Raw genomic sequence first — 14,009 nt, forward strand, 5'->3', positions numbered from 1 at the left:
GATGTATAATTGGGTACCATCAGCATATTGTGATTACCTCCTCTAGTGATTTTGTGTAGAGATTAAAAGAAATTAAGAAAGTAGAAAACCTTGAAGTACGCCAGTGAAAAGGCAACAATCTGGTTTCTTCTATCTGTCTTCCTTCAGGATCATCAGGCTGTTTCAGTTTGTTCTATCTAATAAAGATTTCAGAACCATACAGAAAGGTTAGAATATTATTTGTCTCCCACAGGGCATTGATTTCTTAAATGGCTTAAAAGCTAAAGAAAAGGACCAAGTTAATAGCCAGTTAAACAACATAAGTGCCAAGGTGTGCACTTACTACCTGTTACCTTTGAATATAAAAAGCAATATTTGAACGTTTAGACTTCCAACAACAAATTCATGGATTTGGAAGAAAAATAAGTAAAGGCAGAAAGATCAGGTCCTGAAAAAGAAAAGGAGCGAAAGTTATTATTTGTTTTAGAAAGTCAGTAGGAAGCATTGTAGTTTGCAGATGAGTTAATCCCATCATAGTAAGATGGGCCAAAATACTGAGAACATCATTCAGGAGCACCTCTGCAGTAAGGTCATCTCTGTGACCTGCAGCAGTGTTGCTATGAGGAACAAATCAGCCCTACCAAGAAGACTGCATATATTGCAGTTACTATTGATATGACTATTGACAAGGAGATGAGATTAGGATATAATTTGGTGATGTGGTGTTATTTGACAGAAAACTTGCTATAGAGTCAGAGAGGAGAGATTATCTGTATTCTAAATATGGATTGACACATCCTAAATCAGCCCTTTTTTTCCTTTATCCCACTTGGAGTATTTGTATAGTGGCAATTAAGCAAATGCACCCCATCACTGAACAGTTGTTCTCTATTTTATTCCAATAAAGTTGATTTTTTAAAATCTTTAATGTACTTCTGATTGTGCCATCTTTATTCTCACATCCAATATATTAAAAAATAGGAGTTTTTTGTTTATTTATCTGATAATGGTAGAAGTGTTGGGGAAAATTTATTTTTGATTTGCTTTTTTCTGGAAAGATTAGGAATAGGAGGAGAAACTCTCCCTCCCCAAAACAGCGGCAGTAGAATTGAGATTTTCCCCTAATCCTGCATGGAAGTATGGTTGCCGTGGTGGTAGGAACCACCTTCCTTCCTGTCATTCATAGCATTAAGCATCCCTGGCATGGATGATTTAGGTCATATTGAGTTATGCTCTCATAGACAATTAATTGATGTTTGTGAAGAAAGTTGAGCTCTTCTGATAGATCCAGACAGGTTAAGACTTCCCAATGGAAATGAACAGTAAGTGTGTGGTATAGCAATTGCTAGATCCAGGGAGTCATTGCCAGCCACATTTCTTAGCAAGAAGCAGTTGCCTGAGAGAAACTGTTTATTCATAAAACAAGTTTGCATTATGATCCCCTAGTGTATTCTTTTATTCTGTTACATCTCAAAACAATGCTTATTTTTCTGAATAAATGCTGCTTTGCTCTTATAAAAGGCTTCTTGTTATCATAGTCCCATTAAAATTGGAGTGCATACCATAAACTCCATGGCAACAGATACTATCACTGTGTATTGGATTCTTTGTTACACAGTCAAGAGAATAGGACAGATATGCTGAAATCATGTAGGTACTGAAGATAACACCAGAGACTTGACAGTCTCAATTTACACTGAAGTTCTCTAAATGCCATTTACTTTTGAGGAAGATAAAAAGCCTCAAAACAATTATTTATATGTTTTTTTATTAAAAAAACTGGGAAAAGTCATTACGTATTCCACTAATATTGCTTTTATTGATGTCCAGGTTTATTGATATATCTTTATTAACTTCTCAGTTGCTATCACTTTTCACTGTTTTTTATACATGCACATACACACACACACAAACACACAAGAGCCACCCTGGTGTAGTGATTAAGGTGCTGGACTAGGAGTAGAAAGACCTAGGTTCTAGGCACAGAAGCTAGTTGGGTAACTTTGGGCCAGTCACTCTATCTCAGCCCTCGACTGGAAAGGCAAAACATCGACCAACCTGCACTGGACCACCATGGTAGATTACAATTCATAACCTTCAAGGAAGAGATCTTCATCCTGCCATGGATTGATTTGGGCTGATAATAATAGTGTACAGACACACAAACATCAAAAATATTCTCATACTTATGATCAGAAGAAAAAGAAGTAGAGGTCAGTAGAATTAGAAGTCACATGACTTAAATGCGACACTATGTATTTAGTACGCTTGATTCCTTCTCGCTACAGTCTCCCTTTTTAAATTCTGGTTTACAAAATTTCTGATATCTCAGTCTTTGTGCATTCCAGTTTTTGTGTTCTTCTGCAGTAGAGAACTGAAGCACCTATATTTTACTAATGTACTGCATCTTATTTGTGTCTCTGTCATTTGCCAAGGTTTGCAGAGAGACTAAAGAAAATTCTGATGTCCAACCCAGTAGTAGACTACACAGTCCCACCACAACTGGTTGACACTTGGAGTTGTTTTGCTGAAAAGAACACTATCTAGTTTTTTAATGCTGAGGATGATTGATATTAAATTTTTCATATTCCTGTTTCATATTACTTGTTTTATTTCAGCATGTAAAAAAGTAGTTTGATCTTCCTCCAAACTTAGTTTTGCTTGTTTGAATCATTGTTTTATTCTATTTTGTTTCTCTGTTTTAGAGAGTGTTCAATGTCTTGTACCCAATGCCAGCTGATCAAAGGAGACACGTCAGCATAAATTCTGCTCGCTGGTTACCTGAGCCAGGTTTAGGATTAGCATACGGCACTAATAAGGGGGATCTGGTGATTTGCCGACCAGAGTAAGTGGCATGATTTAAAACTTGAAGACTGTATTAAACCTTGACTTTACTAGAAACCTTTTAATCAGTTGTTTATTTTCAGTAATTTATTTTGAATTAAGTTTTAAGAGTTAATTATTTTTATGATGAAATTCTATTGTTTTTTTACCTGAATTATTACCATAGTTATATTGGCTTGATATTTGGAGATTGTGAAAATAGAGGAAAATCTGGAATAACTTTGCTAGTCAAATCTGTGTCGTCATTGTTACAAGGAAAGGGAAGAGTCTCACTTCAGAGACTGACCTGAATTCCAGAGGTAATAAGAAACTTTTAAGATGTTTCTTCTGGGTGTTGCTGAAGTTCAGTATAAAATCAGAGACCCTATAGTTCATTTTTCCCCTCTTGTGTAGCACAAAAATGAGGAACCCCTCCTTCCATTGTTTATGGTAGAAATGTATGTTGAATAAGAATAATTAAAATCAAAGATACAAATGTGACTCATAATACTGTGGAGCCAGCCAATTTCCTCTCTTCTCTCTTTTTTTCCTGGGTTTGTAATAGGGTTTCAGTTGACATCTTCAGTAGAATATGCCATGATTCAAGTCTTCAGTTGCTTCAATCCTTTATACAATTTTTCTTTCTTTTTTTAATATTAAAGTTTGTATATATAAAAACTAATAAAAACTAAAAACCTACAGAAAGGAAGGAAGGAAGGAAGGAAGGAAGGAAGGAAGGAAGGAAGGAAGGAAGGAAGGAAGGAAGGAAGGAAGGAAGGAAGACTTCCCCCTCCCTCCAAACAAGTATATATATTAACAGTAATTTAACACCTTCTCTAATATTACTAAAAAAAAGCCCTCTTCGTCCCCTTTCTCATCACTAAACAATAACCGAATTATAAAAAATATTCAACAATCAATCTAATCAGCAAAAGCATTAAGAATGCCATAATAATAAACTACTTATTTTAAGCTTAAACAAATAGGTCTATTTTGCATTTTAGCTTCTAAGTTTTTTCTGAAACCTAAAAGATATCTCCCCTTAAGTAGACAAAAGACCAATAATAATCACATATGTATGTTTTAAACTAAACCAAATAAATCACTTTGTGATTTAAGGTATAAGTCATCGTCTTACAGTTCTGGTCAGAAAAAGAAAATTCAATATTAAGAATCCAAGATCAGAGCATGGACAATTTAACCTTGATCTGATAAGTCCACTTTGAATTCCTCTCTCTTCTTTTTGAAAAGCTCAGCCTTCAGTCTGTTCTCCAAATAAAACCCCAGATGACAATCTCTTATCATTCTCTTCCTATCTATTTTCAGAAAAGGTTTCAGTGATCTGGTATTTCCCTTCTGTATGTCCAAAACAGGATAATTCTCAAAGTCACTTTTCCGGCCCATTACAGCTTCTTTCTCCATATCATTCTCATAATCAAGGAGCGTTGAGTCCAGATCCACAGCATCTTTTTCCATATCTTCCATGCCTTTCTTATAATCTGGCATTTCTTTAAAGTCCGTTTTAGAACCCTTATTCAAGTCATCCTTCACTGCTATTTTATCCAGTAAAATCTTTTCTTCTTCTACAACCTCTGTTAGTCCCAATTTTAAAAATAGTTCCTGGACACACTGATTCCAAACAGCTAAACATTCTTCTTTGAAAGAAGGATACTCCTCCATTATGTTAAAAGAGATATATTCCTTTAGACTCCATTCCCTCTGACCTTGAAAGCTCAGTCTTATCTTGTGTTTATTTTCAGAAGCAAAACTTTCCCAAGGCAGATTTTCTTGCAATTAAATAATAGTAATAGTAGTAGTAGTAGTAGTAGTAGTAATAATAATAATAATAATAATAATAATAATAATACATTGGATTTATTCTCCGCCCATCTCCCCCCAATGGGGAACTCTGGGTGGCTCACAAAGTACAGCTTTAACCACACTTACATATACAATTGATTTATCTCTATCTAATATTAACAACTATACTATATGGCCAGCAGTGGTCGCTACGGAGTCACAACACATCCAGGCTTTTTCCTTCTCCATAAGTCTTCTCCCACTGATCGCGTTGGTCACGTCCAGCATTAGGTCAGGTCCAGCAGTGGTTCTCGCTCCCCACACAGCACCACCGGTTCCTCCCACCAAAATGGGAGTACCTATTTATCTATTTGCAGATGGAAACGCTTTCAAATTGCTAGGTTGGCAGAAGCTGGGGAGGAGTGATGGGAACTCACCCCGTCACGCGGAGCCAGGCCCAAACCGCTGGAGTGCTGACTATTTCTGACCGGCAAACTCCAGTGTCATTAAGCCCTGCGCCACCATGTCCCCTACTTTACAGTAAGTAAATCCAAATTCATTTACTGTATTTTCTTAAACATTTAAAACAATTTTTAAAAAGCTGTTTCAAATCCATCTAGCCTCTTAACCATCCCCAATTAACATTCTTAATTCCCTTTTGCTGTTTCCAAACATTAAAATATTTTTTTTTTTTTATCTTTAAACTTACTTTAGTCTTCTTTCTCTCAGTAGGAGGGATAGTAGGAAATTCTCCCAGTGTAGAGAAACTTGTTGTTTAGGAGTTTTTAAATTGCCAGATAAATTACAAATAGGCAGTTTACGATGTTAGTTAAAAGAGGAAGTAAAGCAAATCTAGTGTCCTTTTGAAGGCTCCACACCATGGCTTGGGCTCGGTGTTTTTCCCTCAACTCCCAGAGCGCTCCACCCACTAGAGATTGCTAGATTGCAATCTCTTCACAGGGAATCTCTGTAAGGAGTATGAGTAAGGGTGATCCTGTCAGTGTCCTTTATCTGGAGATGATTCCAAAGAGCTGGACCAAGGCCAGCTCCTCTAATTGCTGTGGGCATCGGCTCCACAAAGAACAGAGCTGTGTTCAATCAGCCACTTCTTCCCCGGAAGCCCTTTATATTGTTTTTCTAAATTCTGGTAAAAATTAGAAATTTTGGTAGAAGGAGGAAAGCTGTGGCCTTCCATATATTGCTGAATCACAACTATACTGAAGGAGCTAGGTATAAGTTAATCAGAAAAGACTTCCCTAATAGTAGGGTACCAGGAAAATAGCCTCACCTCTTACAGCTTTTTATTTTATTTATAAATTATTTCAATTTTGAAGCCACCCAACTCCACAGCAACTCTAGGAACACTCTTAAACATTCATAAGGCAAGGACAGTTCCAGAGGGGAGCATGTATTCTGGAGAAGTGGGCAAATAGAAGAATAGGTGAGGTTAAAAGAATATTATTAACTCATCCTAGGCAAAACATAACACTGAATCAGAGTTGAATTTAGGATTTGGCTGTTGATTAGATTGCTTAATGATTTTATTCTCATAACTGGTTGGTGTCTCCAAAAAGTAAGGATGCTCAGTAGTGAAGTCCCATTCCTTGGCTCCAACCCCTTCCTTGCTCTAATAACAGATTTACTTTCCATTCTGCCTGAAATATGCTTTGCGATAAAAATTAAAAAATTATTTAAAAAAATAAACTGATTTTCCAGTTGTACTTAGATGTGCACACAATGTTACAGTTGAATGAATCCATTGGGAGGAATAGCAATTATTAATCCCAAAGTAACACATTTTTGTCAGCATCAGATTTCCTAATATATAATAACTTCAGCCAAGAACAATCCTAATATGCACTCTTAAAGCTTTATAGTTTGGTGTAATTATTAATTAATGTATTAAAATGCATTATAAAGTATTTGTAGTTTCTATCCTTTCACTTTCTGTGAGGCACTTATTTTTTTTAATTGAGTTTTTAGTCCTATTAACTACATAGCTGCAGCTCTACTTATCATGTATTTCTGGAGGCTGACCCAATTTCTTTGCCAGGCCGTTCAGTCAGTAGAAGAGATGCCTCCCAGCAAGAGAGTCCCTAGTGCATCATTTTCCTTTTAAGAGTAATAAGTCTTGGCTCAGGATACTTAGTGAAGAAAAGACGGACAGGACTGTATTGATCTCTGCTCTTGGGTTAGCTCTCTGACTTAAAGTTCATATGGATAACATCTGTGAACTAATGCCATAACAGCTTTGTTAGTTTTGCAGTTGTCACAGGATTTTTTTTTTTTTTGGTGCAGGAGACCTAAAGCGGATACCACTCTGGAATTTATTTGTAATTATTGGAACAATAAGACTTAGCCCAAAAATTATAACATTCCCAGCCAAAGCACTGTTACTTTTGTTAAGATTAACGGTTTTATTGAGGTCTTTAGAGCATACTTACTTTTTGAAGATGGGTCAGACATATGTACATATTACAGAGAAAAAAAAGTTTTGCTTTTACATTTATGCAATTTTGTATGTTTATATCAAATTAAGGAGGATTTTATTTAATAGTCTGTACCTTCTGGTACACTGAGTGTATGACTTATTTTGCATGCTTCTTCCTGTGCCTATGGGATATGTTACAGCATTGGTTGATATAATGCGGCTTGCTTGCAACTAGATAATTCAGACACATTCACTGTAGAAGTATATGGGCAGCTGGACAAGCAGGAGAGATATTGTGTATAAAACTCTTGAACCTCCACACATTTAAAATAATTTTAGTAAATTGAAGAGCAGCCACATGCGATAGCTTATATGCTGAACAGCCTGTTAAGTATAACCAAGCAGCTGAGTATATTTGGCATTTAATCTCCACACACAGAAGCTGTTCATGATTTATTTCTATTTTAGATGTTAAAATGGGGGAGGGCAACTTTCCCAGGATCACAGGCTCCCCCAACCAGCTGGAGGGCTGCAGGTGATATCACTGGAAAATTCCAATCCCTTTCAATGTTTTTCTAAGGATTTATGGGTAGAAATGTGAATGAGGTGTCTGGTTTTGAGAGGTTAAAGGTGGAAATGGGAACCGTTTGCTTCTCAAATGCCTTGTGCTTCTAATCATTCTAATCATTCTCAAAGTAATTTCATTTCTTCAGTTTATAGATACCTCAGGGAACTGAGCATGCTTTGCAAAGTGAACCTTTAAACCATGAAGGAACACAAAATCCAGAATGTAACTAGCTACATGGATTGGGCTGGTAGCAAGTCTGGATAACCCCATGTTGGTCATGGTAGCTATGAAGTCTTGAGCTGTTCTGACCATGGATGGTTTTAGCATGGATGCTTAAATAACTCAGAGCGATTATTCCACAAATCCTCAGCCCCAGATTTGAGTCCATATTCATCAGTTCAGATAAAAAGACACCTGTTCAGATAAAAAGACACTTCCATTGATGTGGAAAGTACATCAACAAAATCTCTAAATCTGTCCCAAATATTCAATGCAAGATGCACTCCATACTGGCTTTTGGTTTCATAGAAAGCTGGAAGGATAAAGAAATTTTCTGTAGGCTGTGGCAACTACCCTTTCTTGGCCTTCTAATCTGGTACAGAGTCAAGTACTAGGAGGACATACCTGAGAGAGACTGTCTCCCAGTTTCCCAGTCCACATTTTAATTGTAAGCACACCAGGTTGGCATTGTGTTACTCTTTGACCTGGCATTTAACGACAGTGCCAGCAGATGAGAGAGTAATCTGCAGTTACTTTGAATGAGATATAAAGCAGAAGAAAGGATAGGCACAAGCTATGTAACCTCCATTATTATTATCTGACATGTTAATCCCCAATTATCGTACTTCCTTCCTGCCCTGATCTCAATTAGACCTCCCTCATCCCATCCCAGGTTACATGCAGAAAAGAACTCTCCCAGACACTCTCCCAGAAACAGGTACAAAAAAGAAAAGAAAATTGTGTGATTCTTGTCTTTGTTTCACTACTGAAATGAGTTCCCCACGAAGGGGATTTCTCTCTTCAGGAACAATTATTTTGGGGATAACCTCTCACCGGCATCAGGCCTTGGGAAAATATTCCACTAATGCCTAAAAGGTTTTAGGGTCAAATGGTGCAAAAGTGGGATGGCAGGGACAGGGTTCTTCCCACCCAAATTTCGATGGGATGATACCTTTCCCAGTGCTTCTGCTGGCTATAGCAATATTGCAGTTTCTAGGAGAAGTAGAAACTTACTCTCATCCAGCTGTTTTGCAAATGCAGGCATACCCACTTCAGCTTCTGGAGCTACAGTTGCTACTGTAATTGCAGTTACTTATCTAGAACTTCTGCCAGGTAGTATGTAGAAACAATTGAACCAAAGGGCCACCTTGAGGAATAATTGTCATAAACCTATTTCATTGTTATTCTTTGACCTATGGGGGCTGGGCATTGGAGATAGCCTAGGGGATTTCAAATCCTTGATTTTAAATAAGATGTGATGAGTTGAGGCTTGAATTTAGTGTAGACCAGCAATGTAATTCTTTAATATGTATTTCAGGAATAGGCCTACTTTTTTTTCAGTTAATGTCCTAGACAATAAACTTTACATATTTCTCTGTCTTCTGTGTTGAAGCAGAAGCCTCCATATGATTTTCTTTACCATATTGAAATTTTAACCTGCCTTAATGATTTTAAATCTTTTTATAGTACCTGTTTTGCAGCACCTTTAATGAATTTCAAGAATGGTTGCTTGACTATGTTGGGACATATAAAAAGATAAATATTAAATTTAGCTAATATTAACATTAATATTAAGTTTAATATTAATATTGAACTTAAAAGTGTACTGAATGTTAAACAACTGGAAGGAAGTTTGTGATTTAAAATGCTTCAAACTGTTTATGGATTTATATCACTTGTGCTGATAAGATCTAAAGTATGTCAAGGGTTCAAAGTATCTTAAGCAATGGTAGATTAAGAGAGTTATCTCAAGTAGCTGACTTTCTGTTCTGATATGGTTTATTTTTCTCCTTTTTGTAAAAAAAAAATTATTTTTTTTTTAACAATATCCCCAGAAATACGTTAGTTATATATTTTGTACAGACCTCAAAACTTGGGTTGTGCAGTTCACAGATATTCATTTATTTACTTTCTTTCTTACTGTGGTTTATATGCCAGTTCATTCCAACAAGACCCTGAGTAGTTTACATATTTACATTCCCTTCTACAGTAAAAGTGTTAAAGTATAACAAGCAATAACAGATAATAGCTATTAAAATTAAGGCTGCTGAGAACAAAACATCCAACAACAGACCAAACTGGGGGTTCTAACTTATAATAGATCCCCTCCTAAGTCTTTCTTATGCAACCAGGTTTTAATGACTGTCTCTTAAAGATTGGGGGTTAGTCTGATGGCCGGGGCCGAAGTTAAGCTGTTATTGATTTAGTAATCCTGGGGTTTCACATATCACATGACGTCAAAATCAGTCAAGCCACGTTATGGCTAAAAATATGAAATTTTGACAATTTTATACAGGCAGTTGAAATACACTTTAAATTATTTCAGTATATTTGGTTATATTCAGATTACTTTTCAAAGTTTTGGAAGATACTGTTAGGTTATCACTGTGTACAGTACACATATAAAATATCTAGAGATTATCTTGCCATTGCCTAATTCTGGAGATTGCTCTTATAGCTTAGAAATGTCAGAATTAGTTTCCAGCAGCATTATACCAGTAGTGGTATAATAGACATATATGTTTTCATGTGATTTTTACAAGAACATAATTGTTAATGCCTACTGATATGATGATGCAAGCAAAGCTGAGAGCAGTTTTGAAATTTAAATATAGCAAACTCTTGATTTTATGGAACTCAGTTTAGCAGACTTTGGATTTAATGGACAAATCTGCTAGATCTGGGTTTTGTTTTTTTTTCTTTTCTGAATTTCAGGCAGTAACAGATTTCATCACATACAACAGTTTTCTGCAAATTAGACAATGTGTGCTGCTTCACCTAAAAATGGGTATCTGGTGTTATCAATAAAGTAGTATAGTAAATTCTACCATTTGATCTGTTGGATATGCATTGTGCATGTTAATGTACATACCATACCAGCTCTGACATTCACAGGATCTTGCCATAGAATTAACATCTTCACAAGGGAGAGGTGCTCTCTCTATAATATAGGAACTGAAAGATGCTCAGAACCATTCCCTCAGCTGGAGATAAAAACTGAGCACTTTAAAAAATGAAAGGCAGAGTGCTGAGGGGAACAGAAGAAGAAAGTGTACATGAGGGCTAGGAAAAGGAGTGAGCTAGAGGCAGTCTTCTCCAGCTTCTGATTAAAGTGGACATTTCAAAGAAAAGGAATTTGCAGGTAAACTGAAGCAGAAGGAACAGCTGTTCCAAGAATCTACTGCCTTTCTAGAACTGGGTAAATGTCTGATTAGAAACTATGCTAGTTTGATTTTGTTGGGGAGGGTCTGTGTTGCTAAATTTTGCTATTTTTCTGGAGAACAATAAGACGTTACTAATTTTATTTAGATTTTTTTTTTGTACTCTCTGTTATTGAATTTAAGTTTTTCCCATTTCCCAAAGAATACTATGCTGTGTGTTGCAGACCACTACCTTGTGGTAGTTCGCATGTAGATTTGTAAAATTCTCACAGTTAGAAAGAGCTTTTATATTAGATTTTCCTCCCACTTTGTTACATAAAAAGTTTTTCTTTATTGGGTGATTATTTTATCTCCCAGATAAGCCTGAAACCTTTAGCCGCACACTTCTGTGCTATGTGACCAGGAGGCCTCATTATAGAAATTATTTCATTTTCTATGTTTTTAATCACCAGTAAGGCAGCACAAATTGGGGGAGCTCCATTATTCTCATACATCAGGGTTAGGAGGAGAAAGGCAGGTGAGGCATTCCCAGGTAATAGCAACAGTAATTGCCAAGGAGCTACCCCAAAGCATGATATAAGGCTAGATTTTTATGTACTATGAGGATATGCTGGCCTTTTGCCTCAGGCAGCAAAATATCTTTGGCTGATGCAGTATACATTACATGCTTTTCTATATACTTACCCATTAGGCAATTAGTTTTAATCAGTAAGATTTCCTTCTTAATTCCTAAAATTCTTCTAGGAATTGCTGCCATAGTTGACTACCCACATTCTGTGCCATGTTTTGTAACTTTGAACTTGGAATATTGATTCAAACATTTTGAAACGCTAATAATAGGCTTAGAATAACATAAACTGATTTGTTGGGATCTTTATTAACTACATGTATTAGAGGAAAGTAAATACATATTTAACATACATTAGGGGGTGTACAAAATGGAAAATGTGTGTTGTTTTGACTATGAATCAAGCATATTGTGTTTTGGAAGTTCATCCAGAACCATTCAGAGAAGCTGTCAGTCTGGCTGAACTGAAACTGGGAACATTTTGGTTCTGGATTTTGGCTGAGACATAATCTGGAGGGGTCTTAGAAGATTAGGGCAAGGCCATGTTGCCCTGTCCCTCTCTCTCTACCCCTACCACCCACTATATTTCCCAGCACCTTAGTGTCCTTTACCTCCACTTAGCCACCACCTTTAAGGGCCTTGCCCTTTTCTGCTTTCCCCACCTCAGAACACTTCTGCCCAGAACACATGTGTTTTGGTCCAGAGACAGACCAGCCAGAACTGGCAGCTTTGGACTTAGAAGGGTGTTCTTTTCCAAGTCCTGCAAATGTGTCCTTGTATACCATGAAAATACAGAGCAGCACAGGGGAAATCAAAGAAAGCATTGTATACTTTCTTACTGAACTGTAAACATTCTGAATTGAATATATTTTAAAACATTAATTACATTAGTATGTTATGTAGGTTTTTCCAGTAGTAATGTATGGCTGTGAGAGATGGACCATAAAGAAGGCTGAGCACCGAAGAATTGATGCCTTTGAACTGTCGTGCTGGAGAAGACTCTTAAGAGTCCCCTGGACTGCTAGGAGGTCAAACCAGTCAATCTTAAAGGAAATCAACCTTGATTGCTCATTGGAAGGATTGATAATGAAGCTCAAGCTCAGATACTTTGGTCACCTAATGCGAAGAGAGGACTCTTTGGAAAAGACCCTGATGCTGGGAAAGATTGAAGGCAAAAGGAGAAGAGGACAGCAGAGGATGAGATGGTTAGGTAGCATCACTGAAGCAATGAGCATGAAACTGAGCAAACTCAGGGAGGCAATGAAGGACAAGAAGGCCTGGCGCGATATGGTTCACGGGGTCACGAAGAGTCAGACACGACTGAACAACAACAACAAAATGTGATATAGATTATAATTGAATTTACTATTTTTGTGAGAAAAATTTTACCCCACTCACTTTTAAATCAAGTGTTAATCACACTATGTTTAACATAAAATAATTTTATGAGCAAATTTAATAATCCACAATACATTTTACATTTCTGCAGTAATATATTGACCTTAGGTGTTTAAAAAGTGCTAATTCCCCCCCCAAATGTTTGTTTTGAATAAATGGGGGGGGAAAGGCCTCCTCCCCCATTTCAGTCTCCCAAAATTTTACATCTCTAAACCACATCAATTAATCTTCTCTAAAAATCTTCTTTAACATGATTTAATTTTCTAATCTAAGCCTTTTTATTTTATATTCAAGCTGTTACAGTTTACACAAAGTGCCTATTTTGCAGCAGAAGCAATACTTTGTTCTTAAGAAGGTATAAAATGTCACAGGTCACATACGCTTATGCAGACCTATTGTTCTCATCTTCTTAAACAGCATAAGTTTGAACAGTCCACTCAGCTATCTTTTTTGTTTTGCTGGAGGAATGTTTATACAGTGAGTTACTACTGAATCAATGATTTTAACAGTATTGATAACACCACTAAAAAAATTACCAAAGCTGCAGTCTAGCTGTAGAATTTTCTTTCTCCTTGTGCTTCTGTTCATATATTTGTCATAAAACAGTGTCTTCCTGGGATGAGGAGATTGAAGGTTCTATTTACGTCGCCTCAAGTTTGAACAGTAACCAGTTTCCTCTTTCTTTATTGTGATGGTTTCTTCCTACTTCAGTAGAGATCGGGTGTTCGGTACCTAAGGAGCAGAACCATGATTCTCCACTTTTACCTGAAACAAAATATATTAGTTGATATCATTAACATGAAGTTCTTATCTGCAGTGTGGAAGAGTTGCACATGTGGAATACAGCTGACAACAAATGGGTTGTGTATGTGATACTGCACGGAAGCAACTGCTTCAGCTTTCTTAAAAGAAACATCTTGAACAATCTCTGCAATCATAATTCCTACCTTGCTCTTCAGTGTATTCAAGAATGACTGGAAAAATATAGATTACCAATTATGGGTTTATTCTGGATATTTATTTAGAACTTCTCTTTTTGTTTTTTTGGGAAGAGTACTTTTT

General features: G+C 36.5%; 1 protein-coding gene across 3 annotated transcripts in view; it reads left to right on the plus strand.

Moving 5' to 3' along the window:
• Positions 1-14,009, plus strand: part of AMBRA1 (autophagy and beclin 1 regulator 1) — a 166,197-nt gene that overhangs the window by 132,499 nt on the left and 19,689 nt on the right. For all 3 annotated transcript variants that reach the window (XM_007421760.3, XM_088145713.1, XM_088145714.1), the window contains one exon: positions 2,685-2,824. In XM_007421760.3, the coding sequence (XP_007421822.1) occupies positions 2,685-2,824 (140 nt within the window). The remainder of the gene's footprint in view (positions 1-2,684; positions 2,825-14,009) is intronic.

The sequence above is a fragment of the Python bivittatus genome, unplaced genomic scaffold, assembly GCF_059951505.1.
Source record: "Python bivittatus isolate LINGU-HERP-01145 unplaced genomic scaffold, Pbiv_v1 ctg000480_np1212, whole genome shotgun sequence".
Taxonomy (NCBI): domain Eukaryota; kingdom Metazoa; phylum Chordata; class Lepidosauria; order Squamata; family Pythonidae; genus Python; species Python bivittatus.